Raw genomic sequence first — 25,820 nt, 5'->3', positions numbered from 1 at the left:
CCAAGCCACGCCCACAGAACGGGTAGAGAAAAAATTTGAATTTCACCCCTGGTTTCAGCCATAAGAAGATTGCCAAGTAATATTATACAGCCAATGGGTTTACAATCATGTTTGATATAAGTATATAGTTATAATTAAACCCAGACATATAAAAACTGACCTTGCAAAATGCATAACAGAGACTGTAATCTCTGTTTCAGTTTTTATGCTCAATTTATGCTTTAATGTGTAATTATTTCCCAGCATGATTAACTCATCTGATTTGCCATTCTGATCCATGTGTAAGGTAGACCAGAACACTATGAAGATGAGAAAGAAATTTTAAATTAGCTTTGTTCCTTTGTAGTCGACTTTCCAGAAAAATCCATTTGGACTATATTGTAGAATCTGGCCGCAATACTTCAGGATGAATGAATTCTAACCTTATACTGTGTACATCTGCATGGGAGATTTTGTTTTTGGAAAAATTCCCAAAGTTGTATGGCAAAAGGCCAAAACAGATTATATTAATGCTGTACTGTGCTCTGGAACTGATGGACTAGAAAGTCAGCTTGTGGGTTTTTGATTGCTTGCTTCTACCAAGTAACAGAAGAACAATAAAATAAAAATGTAGAAAGTTTGCATTATACTATGTAACTTAACTAGTTGGGTCTAGGGAATTTTATTTATTATTGTAGATATTTAGTTTTAGCCTTAGGCTTAGCATGGCTAAATTTAGTAAGAACTAGATCTTTACATTGGGACATTTTTGAGGAAAACAGTATTATTTTTGGGCTGTGACGTGGTTTCAAAGCCAGTCAGAGTGGTTGGTTCACACTGGCCGTGTTTGTACTTCAGGCATAACTCAGTTGAACAATAGCTCAATACAGTAAAATCTTATGGAGGTTCTGGCACTACTCCCAACCAGTTTTTTCCAGGAAGCACCTGGTATCCCATGAACTCTTGAACCAGGATAGTGCTGGCTAGGCTTTATAGCCTCATTAATTGCTGTCCCATTGATTTGGTAGGCAGCAATGAGATGGAAAGAAAACTAGGGCAAACAAACAGGTATTTTAAATCTGATTCATAAAAAAAAAAAAAAAAACCACCGCTCTTGTTTGCACTATCTTCCTGATTGGCATTTTTCCCAGCAATCCACCATCCCATAATCCCACTGGAGAATATTCTCTCTGCCAGCCTGTCTTCCAACATGATGTAGAAGGCATCAAATTTGTTGCCAGAGGAAGCGCTTCTTCCTCAGAACTCTTACCTGTCTGTTCATTTCCCCCAGGAGAAGAAAGAGTCTCACGATTCGTGTAAAGGAAACAAAGCCATTAGTAAGATAGAAAAGCAGTAGCAAAGTAGACTACTGTTCCCAGCCATAACAAACCCCAAAGGGAGCATAAATAATTAGGAAACAGGAGCAAGAGGAAATGCACCCATACAGTAAATCAGTAATTCACATGGCATCCAGGGTGCAACGCCTGCACTAGAAATCTCTGGAAAACAACACAGCAGACATGAAATCCTTCCCTCACCAACTCTGCTGGGGTTCCCAAGAATATTACTAGTTTGCTCACATTTGGTTTCTTTACATTTGGAAGAGTAAATAATTTTGGAGATTAGGATTCAAAGACCCTGATGACTTTTTTTTTTCTCATTCAGAATCATTATTGGTTGTAAATGCAGGATGACTCAAGAAGATTGATAAGGAGGTGGATAAGGCAGCGTGGGTTGCCTCTTGTGGTTGGTATTAAAGAGATATGTTCAATATCTATGAAGAATTGGGGTATTTTGAAATAGAGAGTAGGGTTTTCTGCAGCCTAAACTCTTTTTTTCTTTAAAAAAAAAAAGGGAGGATTGAGCTCCTGAATACCATAATCTACCTTTGACTGGAATGTATGGGCAGAACAAGACTGAATAAAACAGGACTGTTAGTGGTTAAAGTTCTTCTTGATACCTCATGATCTAGTTAAGCACAGAACAACATTGCCTATATGAAAAATTGCTTTGATTGTGGAAATAGTGGGCAGCTTGCTCACACTGGATTTCAATATTAGCTGAGGCTGATGGGAAGTTAGAAATTCTGTAAGTCTACAAGATCTGCATATCTAAATAACAGAAAGCCAGGCTACCTATTTTTTAAGTAAAAAACTAGTGGATTTTCTTTCTTCCTTTCAGAAACTTTCCAGATTTCTGAAATTACTTGTTTGTCATGGGACAAGTTCACACTTGAAAATGGGTGTCAGTGTTAGTTCTTTCCCTAATGTTTGCCACTTTCCTTTAAACCTTGGAGGCGTTTTATTTATTCATTCAATTTGTACAACCTCCCATGTTACCTATATGATTCGGGGTGGCTCACAGAAATTAAGAACAAGAACAATATAAATAAAAACAAACATACAACCCATCTTAAAACTAACATTAAAAACTCAATTCAACATAAACAAACACAGTATTGAGATGCCAAAGGCTCACCACTATTGCCAGACCCTCAAATCTGGTGGGACAAGCTATTTTTCAGGCCACAGTTAAAAGACCAGAAGTGTAGGGGCCAATAGAGGTTCTATGAGAATGATGTTCCAAAAGGTGGGCACCACACTAGAAAAGGCTCTTTTTTCTAGTGGCATCCAGTGCACTTGGTGAAGCAGAGGTGTAATATGTACTGCTTGAAGAATACTTGTGTTGCCATATTTTGCACCAGCTATAGCCTCCAGAATGCTCTTCAAGGGCAGACCCATGTAGAGCACATTACAGTGATCCATTCATGAGATAACCAGGGCATGAATGACTTAAGTGAGTTTTAAACTTAGTCATAATGAAAACAATGAAGATTTGAATTTATGTAAATAATAGTAATCAATTGGATTGACATGGCAAATATTGAAATAGAATGATTTCACATGAAAATGTAATACAGGTCTTTTGTTATATCTGGTACAAATAATTTTAGAATAGAAATAAAATAGGAATAGAATAGAATAGAATAGAATAGAATAGAATAGAATAGAATAGAATAGAATAGAATAGAATAGAATAGAATTGAATTGAATTGAATTGAATTGAATTGAATTGAATTGAATTCTTTATTGGCCAAGTGTGATTGGACACACAAGGAATTTGTCTTTGGTGCACATGCTCTCAGTGTAGATAAAAAGACAAGATACATTCGTCAAGAATCATAAGGTACAACACATAGTCATAGGGTACCAATAAGCAATCAAATCATACTAGGAAACAATATCAATATAAATCTTAATGATACAAACAACAAAGTTACAGTCATGCATAAGTGGGAAGAGATGGGTGATAGGAACGATGAGAAGACTAATAGTAATAGTAATGCATAATAGTAATAATTTTAGAATTTGGGCTTAGCTCTTAGCTTTGACACTGTCTGCTGTGACATTCTTGCCTTCTTTCTTTACATTTTTCTATCCCCTGGTGTTCCTTCATAAAATCGACATGGTGTGATGTTAAGATAATATGATTATAAGCTCTCTATGCTTACATACAGTAAACCCTCAAATCAGCAGGTAAGTATTTAACAGAGTTCAAATGGTTCAAGAGGGCATGGGTTTTTTGTATAATATATTCCTCTATATATGCATAACGTTCTGCTTCTTATTTGTATCTGTAAATAAAACGTACATTTAATATGTGTGTAGAATGTGCAAAATTCATATGTATTTAAAATAATTTGGATTCAATGTATATTTTGTTTTAATAGGCAGGTCACTCTTTTCCCCATTAGTCCATTAAATCAGACACTTCTCTGAAGTAACACAGATTCTGCTGTCAGGTAAATTGTGGAAATAAGAGAGGAATGAGTGGGCAACAGATCAAAGCTGAGGGTTAAATCCTCATGCCTTTGTTGATATAACAATGACTAAAATGAGGCCCAGAATGGATGTAAAAGTATAGTTTTTTTCCAATTTCATTGTAACCTTCCAGAAAATAATTTTACCTAAACCCAGTCAGATCATGGGGGACCTGTTAGTCACAGACTTTAGCCTGTGTATTTAACATGGGATCATCAAAATGTTCTTTCTATGCCACTCGGTAGGTGAAATTAGTTACCTATTACTGGAAGTGGAAAAAAATCAAATGATGGCTAGCTGCAACATTGTTCTGTGCAATAAGGTCTGTCTATGACTAAGCCTTTTCAGTTAACCTTTTCTGTTCTTTCGTATAGAGAATATAACACTTAAGTGAAAACAGCACATTTTTTTTCGGGACAATATAAATCTTGAAATAGCAACTTATTTAATATAATTTCTCTCTAAGTAAACACTATTAGGAGATGCCAGGAAAAAAAATCAAAAATTGTAGTCTTTGTTAATCTGTTAGTCTTTGATGGCCAAAAAAACAGGAGTTGGTTAGGATGATTTTCTGACCCTATTTTTTTTTCTTTTTAAAAAACAAACAAACAAACAAATTTGGTAGCAATAGCAATAGCACTTAGACTTATAGTTCGCTTCACAGTGCTTTACAGCCCTCTCTAAGCAGTTTACAGAGTTAGCATACTGCCCCCAAAAATCTGGGTCCTCATTTTACCCACCTCGGAAGGATGGAAGGTTGAATCAACCTTCAGCTGGTGAGACCTGTACTGCCACACTGCTGGCAGCCGGTGATCAGCAGAAGTAGCCTCCAGTACTTCATTCTAACCACTGCGCCACCGTGGCTTTTAGTCTGAAAAACTATTTCTACATTACTTTTTTTTTTTTTGTTTCAAATACGTACTATTCAATGCTCATCAGTTCATCATAAATCAAGGAAACAGATATCAGCAAGAAAGGTTGAAGACAGAGCATCACTATGATATACAGATAGTCCTTGATTTACAAGCACAGCTGAACCCAGAATTTATGATGCTAAGTGAAAAATTTGTTAAGTGAGTTTTGCTCCATTTTATGACTTTTCTTGCCACATTTGTTAAGTCCATCACTGCAGTTGTTAAATTAGTAACACGGTTGTTAAGTGAATCTGACTTTCCCATTGACTTTGCTTGTCAGAAGGTCACAAAAGGTAATCACATGACCCCAGACACTGCAACCGTCATAAATATGAAGCAGTTGTCAAACATCCGAATGTAAATCATGTGACCATGGGGATGCTGCAATGGTCATAAGTGTGAAAAATGGTCATGTTACTTTTTTCAGTGTCATTGTAACTTTGAATGGTCACTAAATGAATTATTGTAAGTCGAGGACTACCTGTACTCTTTTGGGCTGCTCTCTTACTTTCCACTTTGACTCAATTTTAATGTCAAATCACTGAAATTAGAGTCAGTTATAACATTCTTATATCACATATTAGCCATCTGTTCCACACCTTTTCAAATTCCAATGCCTGGGACCAATTATGAGTAGCTTCTGCAATTGTTGTTCTCTTATCTTCAGAATTGCTGATTCTTTAAGATACTCATTTGAGTGAGATCTTATATCCAGGTTCAGATGGCCTCTTGCTCAAACATTATTGTCTTTTCCTCAATTAAGCTTGACTAGACTAAGGCCAATGGGCCACTGGGCTTCAGAATTTATCCAGTTTCACTGAGTCACACTTACCCGAATGGAATTCATGCTGATGTCTCCAAACCTGATGACTATGATGCCTCCTTACTCTCCATGACATCTCCTTCAACCTCTCCTGATGCTAACATTAAAGATAAAACACCCATTCTCTCTTGGTCTTGAAGATCAGTAGTTTTCTGAAACAGTAGAATCAGTGCTCTAGTTAATTCATGATGCTACCACATTATAGTTTTTATTCTAATGTTTCTAGTGTTATTGAAGGCAGCAGGAAAATCCTGGGCGAAAATAACTTCTGTGTCCTCTCTTTACTTTAACCCACTAGTGAAGCATTTCATGAATGATGTAGTGCAGCTTTAGTGTTCCTACTTCTTCACTTCTTCTGATCTGGATCTTCTCCCTTGTTCTCTCAATGTTACAATCTGTCTCTTAAAAATAGACAAAGTCACATATTTCCCATTTTGGTAGTGTGTTAAAACCATAGATTAAAAATCACAAAAGTATTTGTAAATAAAATGTACAAATTTACACGATCACAAGGAAATTTAAATAGAAGTCAGCCCAAGCCCTTTTGTCAAATGTTTTTATTTAGCTTGAAAAGCAAGCTTTGAAAAATGTGCAGGTCGCTATCAATAACTTGAGTCAATTAATAAACTGATGCTTACATTTTTCAATTAATTTTAGGCTGAATAAAAATGAGTAAATGGTTTTGCATTATTAACATATTGTGGGCTTTATATTTTCCTGAGTTTTTACCTGATTGTCCCATCAGCTCAGAATAGTATATTCTAGTGGTATGAATATATTTCAATTTTGACTTTGATTTAGTAAGGAAGACAGTGAATAGCTAAAATTATAAGTTGTTGGGATACAGATTTGGAATAATTACTGTTTATAGCTACAGAAGAATTTACTTTAAGAGAAATGGTTGTGCTAACTATTTTCAGAGTGTATTGTTTCCAAAGGTTTGTTCCTCTGTGTCATACACTTTCAGTCTCCATTACTGTCCAAATGCAAATCAATCTTGCATCACTTGAAAATGTTATTTTACTAAAATGAGGAGCTTTAGCAGTACTTATACAATGTCTGAAGAGATTGTCTGAGAGTTGTTGGCATGCTATTAAAAACATTCCCACTCATGAAATAATGGCTCATCACAGGTCTGTCTGATGTTTCTTGCTTGTTTTGTATCTAAAACAACAAAATACAGTATTTTTTTGTGGCTATGGACTATACTTTTTGTTTAAAAAATATTTTGAGGCTACTCATAATTGGTCCAAGGCCTGAGTTGCTATTGCTAAAAGAACAGAGCTAATTTTTTTAGCCTATTTTTTTTTTATATTAGGGCAGTGATGGCTAACCTTTTTGCCGTCAACTACCTGATGGGAAGTTAGAAATGCATATCTAAATAACAGAAAACCAGGTTACCTATTTTTTCAGTAAGAAACTAATGGATTTTCTTTCTTCCTTTCAGAAACTCTCCAGATTTCTGAAATTACTTGTTTGTTATTTATTTATTTATTTTGTCGCATTTCTATGCCGCCCAACCCCCAAGGGACTCTGGGCGGCTTACAACAGAGAATAAAACAATGCAACAATATCCCATACAAAAGTTAAAAGAAGACATTAAAACATTAAAACGTTAAAACACATACTGCAATTTGTGGCCGGGTCTCGCAAGATCACTATAACGAGATCAATGGCCCCAGGCCAGCCGGAAGAGCCAGGTCTTCACCACTTTCCGAAAGGCCAATAGGGTGGGGGTGGTCCGGACTTCAGGAGGTAATTGGTTCCAGAGAGCGAGGGCAGCCACAGAGAAGGCCCTCCCCCGCGGGCCCGCCAGCCGACATTGTTTAGCTGACGGGACCTGGAGGAGACCGACTCTGTGGGATCTTACCGGTCGCTGGGAGCTATGTGGTAGAAGGTGATCTCGAAGATAGCCTGGTCCTGAGCCATGTAGTGCTTTAAAGGTAATAACCAATACAGAGTTGAATTTATGTAAATAATAGTAATCAACTGAATTGACATGGCAAATATTGAAATAGAATGATTTCACATGAAAATGTAATACAGGTCTCTTGTTATATCTGGTACAAATAATTTTAATAGAATAGAATAGAATAGAATAGAATAGAATAGAATAGAATAGAATAGAATAGAATAGAATAGAATAGAATAGAATAGAATTCTATTTTTTCAGTCCTCTGGGTAGTCCTTTTGTGCATATGGACTACTCAGAGGGCTGAAAAAGTTATTTTTGACCGGTCCTTGCACTTTTGACCGGTCCTCGCACTTACAACTGTCCTCACATTTTACGTTTTGCACCCTATCTTGTCACCATGGTGAAGAGAAGCAGTTGTGAAATGAGTGACATGGTTGTTAAGAATGCTGCAACGGGCATAAATGTGAGGATGGTTATAAGTGTGAGGACCTGTCAAAAGTGCGAGGACCGGTCAGAAATGACTTTTTTCAGCCCTCTGAGTAGTCCCTATACACATAGCCATGGCTACCCGGTCACCAAGCCACGGCCACCCAAATAAGCCACGCCCACAGAACCGGTTGATAAAAAAATTGAATCCCACCACTGGTTAGATTAGTTCAGTTAAATGAAATACCATCAATAGAAATATCCTCAATATGTTCAGTAAATGTCCTCTTGTGGTTTATTAAAAATTGTTTGGAGAAAGCCTGAACACCGTATCCATGATTTTGAAGTAGGTCACAGGCTAAAAGGCGCTTCTCTGAATCATGGCTAGCTTGTTGAATTACAAAAAGAATCTAAAGCAGGGGTCACCAACCTTTCGGACCTCAGGGATCACTAAATTCATAATTTTAAATCCCACGGACCACTAATATGATTTTTTTAAAGATAAATAGTATTTAGTGCAATATAAAAATGCAAATAAGTTTTCTACAGACCACCAAAATTTTCTCACGGACCACCAGTAGTCCACGGACCACCAGTTGGTGACCACTGATCTAAAGCATTATGTTATAATAAAGCTGCAACTGTTATGTAGGAATATTTGTTTTCACAGGTGGATGGAAGTCTGTCTAGATGAAGAGTTACCACCTACTACTGAACTGGAAGAAGGTTTAAGGAATGGTGTTTACCTTGCCAAATTAGCTAAGTTTTTTGCACCAAAGCTGATCTCTGATAGGAAGATCTATGATGTGGAACAAACACGTTACAAGGTAAAATTTACATACAGGAAGTCCTTGATTTATGACCACAGTTGGGACCAGAATTTCCTTTGTTAAATTAGTCATGCCTCATTTTATGACCTTTTTTGCCAGAGTTGTTAAGTGAGTCATTACAATTGGTAAATGAATCATACAGTCATTAATCAAATCTGTTTTCCCCCATAGATTTTGCTTATTGGAAGCCGGCTGGTCAGATACAAATGGAGATCACATAATCCTGAAATGCTGCAATCATCATAAATACATGCCAGTTGCCAAGTGCCCAAATTTTGATCATATGACATGACAGTTCAAAGATTGGTTCTGAGTCACTATTTTCAGTGCTGTTGTAACTTCAAACTGTCACTAAACATATGATTCTAAATTGAGGACTACCTGTATAAGATTTGAGTACTACATAGAAAAATTTCTAGTAACGTTTGATATTTATACTGTAGCAGCATGTACCATAATTAAGATTATAATAAGTTCTTTTTATGTCCCAGGATTAGGTTTGGCACCAAAAGCAATTATCAGGATTAAAACCCTGTTAAATTTAATATTTTTGCTATTTGTTCCTCTAGAAACATAAAGCTTTAAATTCTTAGAAAGAGCATGCTTAATAGGTTTGTGGAACTGGTGCAATATTTTTATTTTTTCTAATATACTATTCTGCTCCCAAACCGCTTCAAGTTTTATTTTGACTGGTTGGAAATGATGGAGGTTCTTTTTTTTTTTCATTTTTGTTATCTGTATTCTCTAATGATTACAATAATTTTTTTAAGGAAAAAGTTTTTAATTTAAAAGAAAATTAATTTTAATTTTAAATTAAAAATCTAAGATTGTTTGCTAATCAATGTGTGGTAGCTTGCTTGAGTGGCATGGTTTAATCTGTGTCTCTGGATTCTCTGCATAATTTTTATAAAAACATAAAATTATAAAGCCATGGATAATTTCTTTTAAGAATTCCTCTCTAGAACTGATATTGATCTACTTAATTCAGATTTTGCTTTTTTAAAAAAATAGGGTTAAACTAAAGTTGAAGCAAATTAGAATTTCTGCATAAATAAATTAATTACTATATATCTTTATTATTTTTAGAAATAATTCATGTATATTTTTGTATCTTATTTGAGTATTGAAAATTGAGAGATCAAGGAAATAGAAAAATCTTAACCTTTTAATTTGCTAACCACTCTAAAATATTGGTTTTGTTTTGGTTAAGGAAAACCTTCAAGGAATCTTTGAACAGTTTCCTTGACTCATAGAATGCAATAAACAAAAAACAAAAAATACCCATGGCATCTAAGTGAGTGTGTGTGTTGTGTTGTGTTTATGTAGAATGCAGGCAGTCCTCGTTTAATGATTGCATTGTTTAGTGACCATTCAATTACAATAGTGATTAAAAACGTAACTGTATGACCAGTCCTTGCTTTTACACCCTTTGGTGATCTGTAAAGCAAATGAAAGCTGAAGTAAGATCATAAGTGTAGTCAGTGGTTTCATTTAGAGACCTCTTTGTTTAATAACCAAATAGACAGTCCCAATTGTGATTGCTAAACAAGAACTACCTGCAAAGTATAGCTCAGAGTTATTTGTTGACAAGAAAGCATGTCAAGTGCTTTTTATGTCAAGTAATAGTTTTATATTTTAAGCTATTTTTAAGCTTCTTTTTTTAAAAAAAATCTTGTTTAAACGCAATTTAAATTTCATGTACAAGATATAGGCATTTAAAAATTTTTGTGTGCTCAGGGAAAATAAGTAAACCTTTTTGTTTCTGTCTCTTTTTTTCTTTCTTGCATTAGCGTTCAGGTCTACATTTCCGACATACTGATAATACAGTACAGTGGTTACGGGCAATGGAATCCATTGGCCTCCCAAAGGTAAGCATTTGAAAACTAAATACTGTGTAGCCTGGTAAAGTAATTGTTAAAATAAGGAAGTATATTTAAAATAGGATACATATTTGCTTTGTATTAAATACGACCATTGATTCATTTCTAATCTAGACTTATAATAATAGCTAGAAGTCTTGTGAAGCTGTATGTAAATGTGCTAAGGATTGAACTCATTTTGCAGATGAAACATTCCCATTCCAGTTAACTATAGTTTTCCCTTAAGGAGTAACTAAATAACCAACATGAAAGAAGGACTCGGTGAAAAAGTTAAAATGGTTGTACTAACAAATCACTGCCTATTTTGTCCAGTACTTTTATAACCTGGAAAAAAACCCCTAGAAACGTTCATTTCTTATGCCTAATTGCAAAAGCAAATGTTGTACTATAGAGTTGTCGTTTTTTGAAGAAAAAAAAATACACACCAAGCGATTACTATTTATCTTATATGACATAAAATTCTGCTTAGAATTCTAGTTGGACTTAGAACAAACTCTTAACCATGTCTGACTCCCATGATTAATTCTCTCATTAACTGTTGGTACAATTGCTTGCAATCCATTTTTATATGAGGTACAAATACTAGCCATTTAAATTTGCTAGGACATGTTTAATATAGATGCCAATTTTACATTCTGAAATATTAGAACAAAGACAAAATGATATTTTGAGCCATGCTATAACTATAATCTTGTATGCATGAATTCCTCCAAGGCAAATTCTAAGAAACAATTTTTATTTCAAAACTATTCAAACAAAATGAAATGTCATTAAAATACATAAACTATATTATATCTAGTCATATTTTGTTAAATATATGACAGAGGTTAAATTTATATATATATTACTAAGCCAATGGCCCAGTGTACATATCTTGCTAAAGAGAAGAAAATAATATTCTGTGTGTACTTTAGTGTGAGAACTAAAGCCAGTATCAGTGTATGTTGACTTGTTAACATTCCATATCTTTCAGGTTTTTTTGAAAGAGTTGAGGATGGCATGTTGATTTGAAAAAGTAGGCAGAAATTATTCATCTAGGCCCAGAATCTATTACTGTCATATTTATCTGTGGAATTTTATGATACTTCTTTGAGTGCAATGGTTAACATAATTAATAGTGATATATTATTCAGATTTATCATTACTTCATTTAAGATGGTTATCTATAGAACAGATACTTTACATTATTAAATACAAATATATATAATACCATATAATATAATAGATTATATGAATTATCACACACAACATAAAGTACAAATATAATGAACTGGATCCTAGAAAATTCAGACTGGAGATTAGTCCTTCATTTTATTTCTGAGTAGTAGTGTATTTGAAAAAGTGTCAAATTATACATTTGACACCAATTCTCCAGTGAGTAAGAATTTGTTTCCTTTATCAAAATGTACCATTGATCCTCTGCTTTAACACATTAGTAGATAAAATCTGAATAATATTAAATATTTGTTAAGTGAAGTGATGCTTGATAATTTGCCTTTTTCATCTTTAGATTTTCTACCCGGAGACCACAGATGTTTATGATAGGAAAAACATACCTAGAATGATATATTGCATTCATGCATTAAGGTAAAATAGATCTATACTAAATTTCTAAGATTTTTTTCATTTCCTCCATTTAAAAAATTTGCAGCAAAACCTAATTACTTCATAGTTATGAACCAAACTAGTCAGTTTAACTCAGTTAAACTGTTAAGGATAAAGTTCAGTTCATATTCAATTCTGTAGTAGTGCTTCATAATATTAATTTCAAAAAATAAAAATGGGATCAGTTTGAGAATGAAAAGAATCCAACTTCCCCCTCTCTCTACTGTATATAGTTAAACTGTGTTTTAATTATGGAAACCTGTATAGCGGGCTGTTCTGATCTTTGATTACTTATTCACTAATGTCCTATTTCAAGGTTATGCTATTATGTACATAATAAGGCTTAGCAGCATGCTCAGGGAATTTTCTTAAAAATTTGGATGTCATAAATGGAATCCTATTGTTTCTATAGAATTTACTATAATTCAGAAAATATTATGTAAGTACTATGCGCAAAAATATATATTCTGCATTCATACTTGAATTAGTATGGGACAAGTATTCATTTAAACATGTTCAGGAAACTACAGCTAGTGCTCACTGACTGCAGTTGAGACCAGCAACTCAATCAGTAGGCAACATGATTCTAAAGTAAAACATTACATGACTGTGTCTGACTTACAATATCAGTTTGTCAATTCCAGCTATGATCATTAAGCAAATCGCCATTGTTTGTTAAGCATGACATCACGTGAACACTATTTGTGACTTTCTGCCGACTTCCCCACTAACTTGGTTTGTCATAAGCTATCTGCAAAGATTGCAAATGGTGATCACGTGAGGACGTAGCAATTGGCCTAAATGTGTACCAGTTGCCAAGCATCCAAATCGCAATCACGTAATTTTGGAAACATTACACAGGCCATAACTTTTTAGTGCCATCAAAACTTTGATCAGTAAGTGTTCAGTAAACTGTAGCTGAGAGTGGCAGATTGCATATTATTGATTTTCATATATGTAACACAGTGGTGAAAACTAAAATTTGTTACTACTCCATCGCTACCGGATTGGGCGATCTGGTCCGAACCGGGAGCATTTCACCCCTGATGTAACACAATGCCTATATGAAAACAAAGTGCATTTCTCCTCATGACAGCATGTAGTGTTTTGGTTTCGATATCTGCATCCTATCCAAGCTTCCATCTGAGCATGGAAGAGCAATAAATCTTAAGTTCTTATCTAGACAGATATTATTTAGTGTAGTCAATCTCTTTCTCGCATTTTAAAGAAGATTTTTGAGTCAAGTCATCATTTTTACCATCTTAAATAGAATAGAGAAAATTTTGGACAGATGACTGGGCACCACCTTTATGAATAATTCTAGGAGAAGGAAAATTACTGAGCATAGATTGATGAGACAAACTGTATGGGCATGTCATATATTTTATTGGGCCAAACTTCATTGGTTTTTAGTGGCTGAAACATGTTTTGGATCTTTAAATTTGTATGTTTGTTTTCTTGCTAAATCATGTCCTTAATATAACTATGCAAATCTGGTTGCTGAGCTTGTTTAAATATGTTTGTAAATTTGATTTTTTTTTACAAAGTAAACACATTAGACTCTAAATATTAAGTGTTTTTTGCATTAAACAATTAGTTCATAACAAAATGATGCTAAATTCCACTCTAGTGATATCATAATCCATGGTCACAAATTCTATAGAATGTTGAATACTGGGAGGCTTTCAGATATTTATATCTGAAAGATGTACTAAAGATGCCTTAAGTGATTTCCAGACTTATAAAAACATAGATATGGAGCTCTTCACCTGTCAGCTTTCCCAGGTAGACCAGACAGTTCCTTTACAGGCCTGAGAACCTAGGGAAGGTCCCTTCTGATCTTTCTTTGTCCCTGAGACAGCTGATGCTGTGTCCTCTGTTACCTGCCCATTCCTTCGTCAGTGTTACTTTGTCTGTTTCTCAAGGTCTTTCCCACATTCTATTACATCACATTTAGCTATACATAATTTCAAGGAAAACTATTTTTCTGTGTGTTTTAACTCTATCCTTTCCTCCAAGACAATGTCCTATTAATTGGATATTATTTAGAATACATCAGTTCTGAATCATCAGATGAATGATGGAATAATTTAATGTCTTGCTGCATTCTAAACTCTTCTATTAGGAAATGCAAACATTTAATTTTAAAGGAACCTAGTATCGGGTACTATATTTTGGTGATTTGTTTATTGTCTTATGCATTCATATGTATTGTTAACTTGAATGTGAAAATTACCTTCTTTGAAAATTGTGTTTTAGCTGGTATAAAAACTGTTTAGAATTTTAAACGATTCCAATTATCATTTGTTATTTTGATTTTGGGAGATGGCCACCCACAATAGAAATTCCACAGAAAAGTGCTTTTGTCTCCCCAAGCTTTCCGCTGAAGAATTGTTTAGTTGTAGAAAGTACACAGCAACAAAACTATATGTGGTGGTTCCACTGCTAACACAAAGCCAATACTGTATCTTGAATCGAAGAATCAACACTTTAGGATTTGCTTGATTTCTTCAGTGTTTTATATTCCAGGTTCTGGACTGGTAACACTAGTTAAACGGGGGAAATCTGGAATCATTAATCGAAAAGCTTATTCCTGAGTAAGGGGATTTCCTATTGTGCACCATCCAGAAGAGTGTCACAGAATAAACATGTGCTCATGTAGAACTCCTTCTCCTGAGGGAAATAGATACACTTCAGAACTCAGGAGGCCAAGAATGTGAGGGTAGAAAACTCAGGAGTCCTCAGAGAGGACTGGTACGTGCGTTGGTTAGAGATCTCCTCACCTCCTCCCTGCTGTACTGTCAGTAAAGTGGTGTGTGTGTGTGTCTGTGGGTGTGTGGTGTGGGTGTGAATAAAAGCACTGCATCTTCCAAATCTGTTTCCCTTGCCTACTAGAGCATATGTAAAGCATATGTGAATGCGGAATAATCCTACTCTTTTGAGGAATGACTTTATATTGAGATTTGAACATCAGATGCAACAAGTTACATCATCACAATGTCTAACAATAACAATATTATAAAACCCAAGCATTAGTAATGTTCTTTCTTTTTCAATAATCTGCATATATTTTATAGTTAAAAACAACTTCAAAACCTGAATAATTTCTAATATATAATTGTGCCACATTGTTGACTTGCAGCTTTGTTTAATATGAATTCTTTCTAAGGCTTCAAAATACTTGTTTTAAAAGACAGTTCATACTAGCAGTGTGTGACTGTTAACATTCCCAACATCATTACAAATGCCGAAAATAGCAATTAATTAATTATCAATAAAAATGAGAAAGGAATATATTACATAAATACACTTTTATTTTATTAATAAAATAAATATTATTTCTAAAAGTGTGCTAAGGTGAATGTTTCTTATTGATAAAAATAAAATTCCATTGCCCTCTAGTGGTCCACAATACTTTCTCCTCAATTTTCCTTTTCTTTCTAGCTATTAAATATCATGCTATCCCCATAATCATAGCAGTTGTTAAAATGTCAAAATTAAATGTATTAATGGCTAATTAAGGAACTCTATTGTGCCAATTAAAATAATTTCCGAACACTAGAAAGATACGGAATTATTTACTGGTATTTTATTAATAGCCATTGGTTCTAAACATAATACAAAGCTGCTTTAAAAATTGAGATCACAAGTAGAAAATAGTTTGGATAATTACAACATGACAAATTTAGGTTCACATTTAACTTATCTATTAAATATTAAATACTTATTCTTTGAACTCCTTCCTAGAAAATTCTAAATTACTGCAAAACTAATTTTCCTAATATTTCCTGTTTTCAGAAACAGCTGTTTTCTGTTCATGTTTGTTCCCTGTGTTCTAACAGCTTGGCAAATCCTCAATTTCATTTACTTACAATTAGTATATAACTTCATGTTTGCCATCTCTTTGTTTTTATTCAGGTTCAACTTTTAAAATGATAAGCGTCTCCAATTTTTTTTTTTTTAAATCCTTTTATATCTAAAATATGCCTTGGCCACTTTTGAACCACTTTGACCCACTCTTTTATAGCAATTTTGATAGTCCCTTGTGTAATCTTAATAAATTTCCCAAATCCTTAACAGTTGTTAACTTCACATGGCAGGAAGACATGAATAAAGATGTGAATTTGTTCAGCTGTTGTCCAGATGGTTCCACTATAAACATTTTGGAATAGTAATTATGTAGATTTTCAAGTACCCTGAAATGAAATAGGTTTCCTTGGCGTAATTTCAATAGTTTTAAGTTTGTTGCAGATTCTCCAGAGCATTGAAGAACATAGATAGTCACAGATTTATGTATGTGAGAGAAATATTACTTTCACTACTTTCACTGTTGAGGCAATATTTTATATATATTATTTTGAACTGTCTTAAAGAAAGGAGATGCAGAAGTCTTGCAAATCTAATTTAAAAGTGTTTTGAAAGGAATATAGTTGTAATTATTTTAAGAAAGGAACCATTTCTAACAAAACATGCAGGATTGTATAAAGGTCAACGCAGGCATTGTAAAAGAAACTCTAATGGGCAATACTCAACTTTAATTAATCATTCCTATTGTATTTATGCAATTCATTTACTTTTTCTTTCTCTCCCTCAGTTTATATTTGTTTAAACTAGGAATAGCTCCACAAATCCAGGATTTGCTTGGAAAAGTAGACTTTACAGGTACTTTTTATCTTTGTAACTTTTTTTGTATTGAGAAAACTTTATTTTTTGAAGCTTCTACTAATTCCTTAATTGGTTAATAGTTCCATTCACTTGCATTCATTCTTTGTGTTTTTGTGCTGAAGTGGGTGTAAAGTAGCTATGTAAAAAATGTGCTGTATTTTACAAAGAGCTGCTCCGTAACAAACACTACAGCTATGTGTGCTACAGTATTTCTCATATAGAAAAAGGAGATAAGAATTAGAGGAATAACATTTGTCCCATTTGTGTTATTGTTATTCTTGATTTTGTCACTTAGTAACCTGGACAGTTTTTTTTTTCTTGTATTATAATCTTTTTTCCCCTTCCTTTCTTTTTCCTTTTTCTTGTCACCAATAATTAGAGGAAGAAATAAGTAACATGCGGAAGGAACTGGAAAAATATGGTATACAGATGCCATCATTTAGTAAAATTGGAGGCATCTTGGCCAATGAGCTTTCAGTGGATGAAGCTGCATGTAAGTTCCCCAAAATTGTAGGAAATGCTATTCTAACCTGTTTCCTAATGTTCCTGAAAGCTGCATTAACTTTAAATATGAGGTGACAATCAAATTTACCGAGTTCCTATAGTAGCTAGAACAAGGGCATGAAGTACTTGTTTTTGCAACTACGTATTTTAGTGTGTTTTGAACATTTTAAAGATTTACATATTTTAAAATACAGGTAGTCCTCAACTTATGACCACAATTAAGCCCAAAATTTATGTTGTTAAGTGAGAAATTTGTTAAATGAGTTTTGCCTATTTTATGACTTTTCTTGCCACATTTGTTAAGTAAATCACTGCAGTTTTTATATTGGCAACACGGTTGTTATGTGAATCTAGTTTCCTCATTGACTTTGCTTGTCAGAAGGTCACAAAAGGGATCACATGACTCCATGACACTGCAACTGTCATAAATGTGAGTCAGTTATCAGTCATCTGAATGTAAATCACATGACCATGGGGATGCTACAACGGTCATAAGTGAAAAATAGTCATAAATCACTTTTTTCAGTGCCATTGAAACTTTGAAGCAGGGGTGAAATGCTCCCGGTTCGGACCGGATCGTCCGATCCAGTAGAGATGGAGGCGGGTGGTTCGGAGAACTGGTGGCAAAAATCCCTGCCCCCCCCCATACCCAGCTGAGCCGCACAATCATCAGAAGCTTTCTTGTAACTTTTAAAAGCATTTTTCTACAACCTCTTTGGCTGAAAAAATGCTTTTAAAAGTAAAAAAAAAAGCCTGTGATGATCGTGCAGCTCAGCTGGGATCCTCAAAGGTTTTTAAAAGCATTTTTTCTACAACCTCTTCAGAGGTTGTAGAAAAAATGCTTTTAAAAGCCTCTGAGGATCCCAGCTGAGTTGCCTGATCGGCAGAGGCTTTTTTCCTTTTAAATGCCTCTGATGAGCCAAGCTGAGTTGCCTGATCGGCAGAGGTTTTTTTAAAAAGCCTCTGACGATCCTCTGATGACCAGGCAACTCACTTGATCGTCAGAGGCATTTAAAAGAAAAAAAGCCTCTGCCGACCAGGCAACTCAGCTGGGATTGTCAGAGCCTTTTGAAAGCATTTTTTTACAACCTCTTCACTGAGGTAGAAAAAATGGTTTTAAAAGTAAAAAAATAAATCAAAATGCCCACCCAGTCACATTACCCCACCACCACCAAGCCACACCCACATCAAAAATTAGAAAGGTATCTAAAATCATAACATAGCATTCAAAAGAGTTAAGCTTAAAAATATAATTACCAAGGGTAAAAATAATAATCTCATCTAACTGTTTTCTAATGATCTCTTGGGATAGTCTTTCCATTGGTTTAGCTATGTATGTTCGTAGCCTGAAAACAGGAAAGGAACAAGGATATTTGAATGAAAGGGTTTCATTCAAATATCCACACTTTGGATATTCTGGTAAAGCATTTTTATTAGGTCAGGGGTCCTCAACTACCAGGCTGTGGGCCATTACTGGGCCATGAGCCGTTCGGTACACACATCCCCACTTGCATGAGCAGTGGGCAACCACGTGTGCACATGCTTCATTTACGCAAGAATCGGGCACACATGTCCACCACTCCCACAAATGGAGCTGCACATGCGCTTGCCAGCCGCTCACATAGAACCTCATCCGCCTCCCCCCGCTGGTCCGCAAAGCTGGAAAGGTTGGAGAACTCTGATTTAGGCTCTTCTGTTCTGATGTTAATTTTTGTGAGCATGTCTTTGCATACTCTCTCTTTGCTTGCTTTTTGTTTTGTATGAAACCATACTGGTTAAATAGAAATTGTGCAGAAACCGAATTGTAAAAGTATGATAGCTAATAACAAAGATTTTGGAAATTTTAATTCACTGAGGCTTTTATCTTTAAATATTGAACTATTATTCTGGTTTATTATTCTTTTTTAGTGCATGCTGCAGTTATTGCAATTAATGAAGCTATCGAGAAAGGAATTGCAGATCAGACCATCAAAACATTGCAAAATCCTAATGCCATGTTAGTAAATGTGGATGATAATTTTGCCCATGAATATCAGAAGGAGCTTTCTGGAGCAAAAAAGAAAAAAGAAGAGAATTCAAGACTTAAGGTGAAGAAATAAATTATTTATTATTAATTGTATGATGTGAAAATGAGTTGTGACAGAATACCAGTTTTAATTTATTTATGGCTGTCTTAAATATGCAAGATTCAAAAACTTCAAATGTCAAATTTGTCAATGCTAATAAATATTTTTTTGCATATAAAACAAGTTTGTTTAATCACCCAAAAGATAAATCATCACATATTAATATATCAATAAATAAGGAAAAATGCCTCTACAAAAATACATTTAAAACCAATCAAAATGAAAAATATAAATTAATTTAAATTTAAATCAGCATTTCCAAAATTAGGAAGCAGACCTGCTGACAGGTACATTCCTGGGGTGAGGTGAGATGGGAAGAAATAATGGCCTGGCCTCAAAAAGTGATTGGAAGGAGAAAAGTGTCAGCTAATTTGGGTTGGTTCCTTTTTTCCTCTTTAGGAACACATATGTAGCTTGAATGCAAACAGGTGGGAGGGGAAAATTTCTTAGATAGATGTTTTATGTCTTTCTTATTTACATGACTATAAAAGAGGGAGGAGGGGAATCAGAATCTTGTAAGTTTTTATTATTATAGCCAATCTAAATAAAAGTGCAATATGGAAGGTCTAATTCTGGTTACCTATTAAGATGAGATTAAATAACAAACTTTATTTTTCCAGATTTAGAATCTTCACAGAATATTAAAAAAGGGAGGCCCACTTACCATTTCTACTATGCCAAAAGTGTAATGTGGATTAAGAAATACAATATAGACAGTTCAATTTATATTTGTTTGGTTCATTATAGAAAATTTAATATATTAGAATGCTATTACAAAGATAATATTAGTTTAAAGACCTGAATATATCTTTAGATTATATAGTATTTTTGGAATTTATCACTAATCACTCTGTAAAGAATTACATTATTCTACATGGGGAAGGAGTAGCAAAGAAAATAATTATTCATGCAGGAAAGATTGTTACCTTAGATTTATGGTATTTTTTTAAATTATCAGAAATACATGTTCACTTTCTGTTTATAAAGTGACTATTGATATAGTTAAAAGACTCAGGAATATTGTGACTTGTGTTTGAGAAGTAATTATTTCTTTCTAAATTCAGTCGAAAGATACCTTTTGTGTGTTGCATACTTTTGTATGTGGATTTTCCTCCCGTATGTGTGCACAACCTCCTTTTTAAAATCAGGAATAGCTCTACCCTTCTTTCTATAATGGTAATTGTTGCTTCTAGAGTGACTCGATTTTGGAAGAGGAAAGAGATGTATATGAAGAATTGCTTACGCAAGCTGAAATCCAGGGAAACATCAATAAGGTCAACCGTGAGTATTCTTCCCACTTATGAAAACATTGATTCCTGACATACCCAGTCTTAATATTAGTGGAAAGTACCAGTGTGTGTTATTTTCTCACAGTTCATTGAACTCTAAAACTGGCATAGATTATAATTTCATCAGTAATGTGTCATTCTTTCAGAGATAAACTTTGCTGTTTTACTATTACTAATCTTGGATAAGGACATTCTTCTTTGCCCTTTTGCATTCTCAATAACAATAGAAACATTATGATTCTAGTTGCTTTACCTCTAATTCTCTCCTCTTCTGCCAGCTGCAAAGTTCTGTAAATTTTGACCCCTCTTACATGTTGCATTTTAGTGTTGGATTTAAGAAGTGTCTATTTTGAAGTGTCCTTGCATGCTTGTCCAGAAGGATTTGATGCAAGTTCTCTTAAACAACTGCATGTATCAAAGGGCTAAAAGAGAAAAAAATATATTTATAATATTTTGCTTTCTGTAAGCATTGTTTTCCTTTCAGTTCACATAGCTTTAGCCCAAGTGAATGAGGCTATTGACATGCAAGATGAAGTGGCACTAATGGCAGGCTTGAACAACCCAGCTCTGAGCCTGCTTGAAGTTCTGCTGCAAAATTCCTCCTGGTACCTAGCACGGTTATTTGATACTAAAGAGCAGAGAACACAGGTAACTGATTATAACGTGCTAGAGTGACACCGAAATCGCTTAACTTTAAAGTGTGATTTCAGTCTTCATACTTTGGCCTTCTTACAAATAGAAGAGAGAGGCTTTCAAAATACTTCATAGATAATATTGCATAATTTACTCTTAATTTAACTTAGAAACATAATATTTTCTAAGGTTGGATATAAACAGGAAAAAAAACTAAGTTGAAAAATGTTGAAATTGTCTGTTCTAAGAAATATTTCTGACTATTTGCTTTATGAAAGGACACTATATTTTTTGTAACAGCCTACTATTGATGTCCCTAAAACTGATATTCACCTAGTAGTTTTGAATATTATGGTATTGATTACTTCTTTGCCTTTTAATTAAAATACAGTAAGAAATGTTTTCCCCTAATCTGTTAGATAGCAGGGGTTCCAATTATCCTCGACAAAAATGAGATACAGAATGAAGTTAGTGTTGCCAATGAGGAATCACACTCTCACAAATTTAGTGAGTAACTTGTTAATTTTCACTTATAACTTCACCTCATGGTAAATTTTAAGATTCAGCAGTTCTAACGATAAAATATGAGTCCAGTTATATTTTATCTAAGCTAGTTCCATGGTGCTTTTTGTCATTTTTGCTTTGTTGTCACATTGCTTTTTTGGTTCAGTAGCTTCCCCCCCCCCAACTATTGTGTTTTTAATCCAGTTCAATTACTGGGTTAATTACACTTTCCTGCATAACAGATAGAATTTACTTACTCCGTCCCAGTTACTTTGTATTATTAAGTTGGTGTTGCAACAAATAGAACTTTGGAAAGTATGGCATGCTTCTATAATATAAAAGTGAATATGTGTAATTTATTGTTGAAGTTAGTTCTTTTTCTTTGAACACTATGTTTAAGAGGGTTCTAAATTTGCAGTTGCCTTTCTGTCAGTTGCTCTTTGCTTCTTGAGATATTAGAGCTTTTCTTCTAGATGTTGATTTGAGCTCACTTTTCATTTCATGCTTTCTTTGGTTTAACTTAAGAGCAATTTATTCTCCATAATATTTGAATTGAATTCATGAATATAATCATTTTTGGTTGTTATGTATGCATCAGTTGACTTATCGATCCGAATTTTTTTAGAGATAGAGTTTTTATTAGCATATCCATATTTTGTTCCATTATTTGAAACACTAAATGAAAATATTAGTTATATAAAGGAAACCATTAGTTTTATTAAATGTTGTTCTTCAGTCTAGGCAGAGATTATTATTTTACATGTAGTAGGTTATCCAGTATGGCCTTATATATTTTGAGTAGTCAAAGCACATGTGCAGGGGTTCCTGTATGATATAATTTCCCATTTACTTCAGCATCTATCTCATGTCTGTGAACATATCAGAAAATTACCATAGTTGTATTCACTGATTTTAGTATAATATGTGAAGCATAGAGTTTTAAAAACTGCTGTGTTATTTTGAAGAGAAAACAAATTTCTGCCCTTTATAGTAAGTCAGCTCTTGCATACAAATTAATATTGAGTTAGCCACTTTTCTTATTTCCTTAATATTTGATTATCTTAAATTTAAAGAGGCATTAGATTATATTTTTTACATTTAAAATAATCAGAGGTCAAGGAAATAAAATTATTTTAATTAAATTTTTTGATAAAAAACCTTTCTAATTAAATTGTCAAAATAAAGTATAAGCTTGCAGGGTTCTGAGCACCTTTTGTTTGAAATATTTTTTTAGATTCCCCCCCCCTTTTGTTAGTTTTCAGCAGATTTCTGTGACATAAGAGCACCAGTGTGCCTACCGTCCCTGTCCTAATGTTTCCTCTATTTGTATCTATTTTATGTATTCAATTCATGCCTACACTTATATATATTACCTAATATGTTCTTGACAAATAAATAAAATAAATAAATAATTAGCTTCACCAAAAAAAAAAAAAAAAGACTTAACAATTTTCTTCTTTTATATCATTAGAAATACCAGATATACAATCTGGTATGCAATGGAACAGGGTTAACTGGGTTTTTGGATATTTCTCTTTTTTGACACTAGAACTTACTGCAGTTGACAATATTAACATTGCAATTCGTAACTGTGACTCAAACATGACAATTGCTGCTTTAATGAAACCTGAAGCCCAGTTACCTGAAGTTTATCCTTCTGCTGCCTCTGTCTATCAGACTGAACTCTTCAATCTTCAGCAACAGAATGCTATGGTAAGATGGAAGCTCTTTGAATGTGTCCCCAAAGCCAACTAATTGGAAAATAGTTATACTAAAATATGTATAATTTCTTCTGTGACTTTTAAACATGCACTTTCTGTAAAGACTTTTATTAATTCTTGGTTGTCAATGTGTTTGCACAAATATTGTAGAAGTAAGATAGATAAGAAAAAATACTAGATTTTTAAAATGTGTAGGTTTGTTTCTAAAGTCATATATAGTCCTAACTTAATAATTCTGTTCTTGAACTAGGCTTTATCTCCCAAATTTTGATCAAAATTAGCTGGCTAATTTTGCTGCTAGTTTTAACATACCAAAATTTTCCTTAGTTTAGGATGGACTTAGCATCCTTGATACAGTGGTGGGTTTCAAATTTTTTTACTACCTGTTCTGTGGGTGTGGCTTAGTGGGCATGGCTTGGTGGGCATGGCAAGGGAAGGATACTGTAAAATCTCCATTCCTACTCCATTCCAGGGGAAGTTTACTGCAAAATTCCCATTTCCTCCCGATCAGCTGGGACATGGGAGGCAGAGAATACATGTGGGCGGGGCCAGTCAGAATTTTTACTACCGGTTCTCCGAACTACTCAAAATTTCTGCTACTGGTTCTCCAGAACTGGTCAGAACCTGCTGAAACCCACCTCTGCCCTGATAGTTTAGTCCTTGGTCATCCTGACCTACCTCAAGAAATCCTTTTTTGCTATTAATAGTTAGTTACCAATGTTTACAGCTAAAATAAAGTTTCTTGTTGCAGAGACTTTGTGAGGCCTCTTTTTACTTCAGATTTTGCTCTTTGAGTTTATTTATCAGTGGGTTGTTCTATATTTGAACAATTTAGCTATTGTGGCTGGGAAGCAATATGTGCTTTCAAAGCAGTTCTTGCAATAGGATTGATTTTCCTAATTTTCTTGTCAGAATTAGAACAGAGAAGGAAAAAGGAAAAAGGGTTAAAAAAATGATATGGAGTGTTGAAGAAAAGACAGCATGGAGAGAAGCAAAGAGTAAAATGCCTATAAAAGCATTTGCTTGTTCATTCCTGTATTATTAATAAAATCAAAAATGAAATAACATTAAAATTAAAATATATATGTAATTTAGAGAAATATGCAAACTAATAATTATTGTATTTTCAGATAGTTAAGGTTGCGCTTTCTTAATTTTTTTTCAAGAATATTAATCTTGAGTAAGCAAAACCTGTCATCTACTGTGTACTGTGAATGAAAATAATTCTCAAATGTCTCTTGAGGCCATATTAGAGGTCAGTTAAAATGTTTGCATTTCTAAGAGGAAATTTGAAAGCTTACACATTATTTTGTAAAAATGCAGTTGGCTTAATAGATGTATTACTTCAATATTAGCATTGGCTTTTTCAGGGTTAAACCATAACTCTTTTTTTACATATTTGAAAGCTTTATTTTTCTTACTGATCTGAATATATTTCTACAGAAATACTTAGCTCATGATGAACTGTCTATTGCTGTTGAAATGCTCTCAGCTGTCGTGCTGTTAAATCAGGCTTTGGAAAGTAAGAACATAGAGGCAATAAAAGTACACCTCAGCAACTCATCCATTGGCTTTAACAATGTGGAAGAAGAGAACTTGCAACGGTAAAAACATTATATTTCTGTATTTCTGTGAATTATTTACCACTTACATTTTAAGAAAAATTATATAATTATACAAATTCTATAATTTAATGGTGCTTTACTGTGTGGAATTGTTCATTAAACTATGATAATTGTTTAGCTAATCTAACTTTAGGGTACAGTACAAGCAAATTTTTAATTGTTTCTTCACAGTTATGCTGACACCTTGCTGTCCATTAAATTAGAGGCTTTGTCTCAAGGACAACAGTATTTAAGCTGGAATGATATCCAGAACTGTATTGACATGGTTAATACACAAATACAAGAAGAAAATGATAGTAAGTATTCTGCTCCATGTAACTCTCCGTTCATACATTTTAATAAAATACGGATCAGTATATAATATATGTAAAATAGCATTAATTTATTTACAGTACTCAGTTCATTTTTTTAAAAAAATATCCAGAATTGTGAGGTTGCAAACCATAACAAAAACTGGTCAACCAGAAACTGCATGTTAAATGTTTTGTGTGTGTTGGCTGAAAAAAAACCCCTCCCTTTATTTATTGAAGCCACGCCCATCAAGCCACGCCCACAGAATC

At 33.9% G+C, this 25,820-nt stretch overlaps 1 protein-coding gene across 6 annotated transcripts in view; it reads left to right on the top strand.

Annotated features, from left to right (window-relative positions):
* IQGAP2 (IQ motif containing GTPase activating protein 2) overlaps positions 1–25,820 on the top strand; it is a 127,978-nt gene that overhangs the window by 61,617 nt on the left and 40,541 nt on the right. For 2 of the 6 annotated variants that reach the window (XM_034441095.2, XM_034441096.3), the window contains 12 exons: positions 8,549–8,705; positions 10,499–10,576; positions 12,099–12,175; positions 16,788–16,855; positions 17,238–17,351; positions 19,271–19,449; positions 20,682–20,769; positions 21,262–21,425; positions 21,830–21,917; positions 23,464–23,627; positions 25,079–25,239; positions 25,432–25,556. In XM_034441095.2, coding sequence (XP_034296986.2) covers positions 8,549–8,705; positions 10,499–10,576; positions 12,099–12,175; positions 16,788–16,855; positions 17,238–17,351; positions 19,271–19,449; positions 20,682–20,769; positions 21,262–21,425; positions 21,830–21,917; positions 23,464–23,627; positions 25,079–25,239; positions 25,432–25,556 — 1,463 coding nt within the window. Of the gene's footprint in view, positions 1–8,548; positions 8,706–10,498; positions 10,577–12,098; positions 12,176–13,852; positions 13,979–16,787; positions 16,856–17,237; positions 17,352–19,270; positions 19,450–20,681; positions 20,770–21,261; positions 21,426–21,829; positions 21,918–23,463; positions 23,628–25,078; positions 25,240–25,431; positions 25,557–25,820 lie in introns of those variants that run through there. The other 4 variants (XM_034441098.2, XM_087885771.1, XM_034441099.3 and 1 more) reach the window with 3 other exon arrangements.

The sequence above is a fragment of the Pantherophis guttatus genome, chromosome 2, assembly GCF_059756535.1.
Source record: "Pantherophis guttatus breed Tessera chromosome 2, ASM5975653v1, whole genome shotgun sequence".
Lineage (NCBI taxonomy): Eukaryota > Metazoa > Chordata > Lepidosauria > Squamata > Colubridae > Pantherophis > Pantherophis guttatus.
Note: the sequence above shows the minus strand (reverse complement) of the source record. Positions and strands in the feature narration are given on the sequence as shown.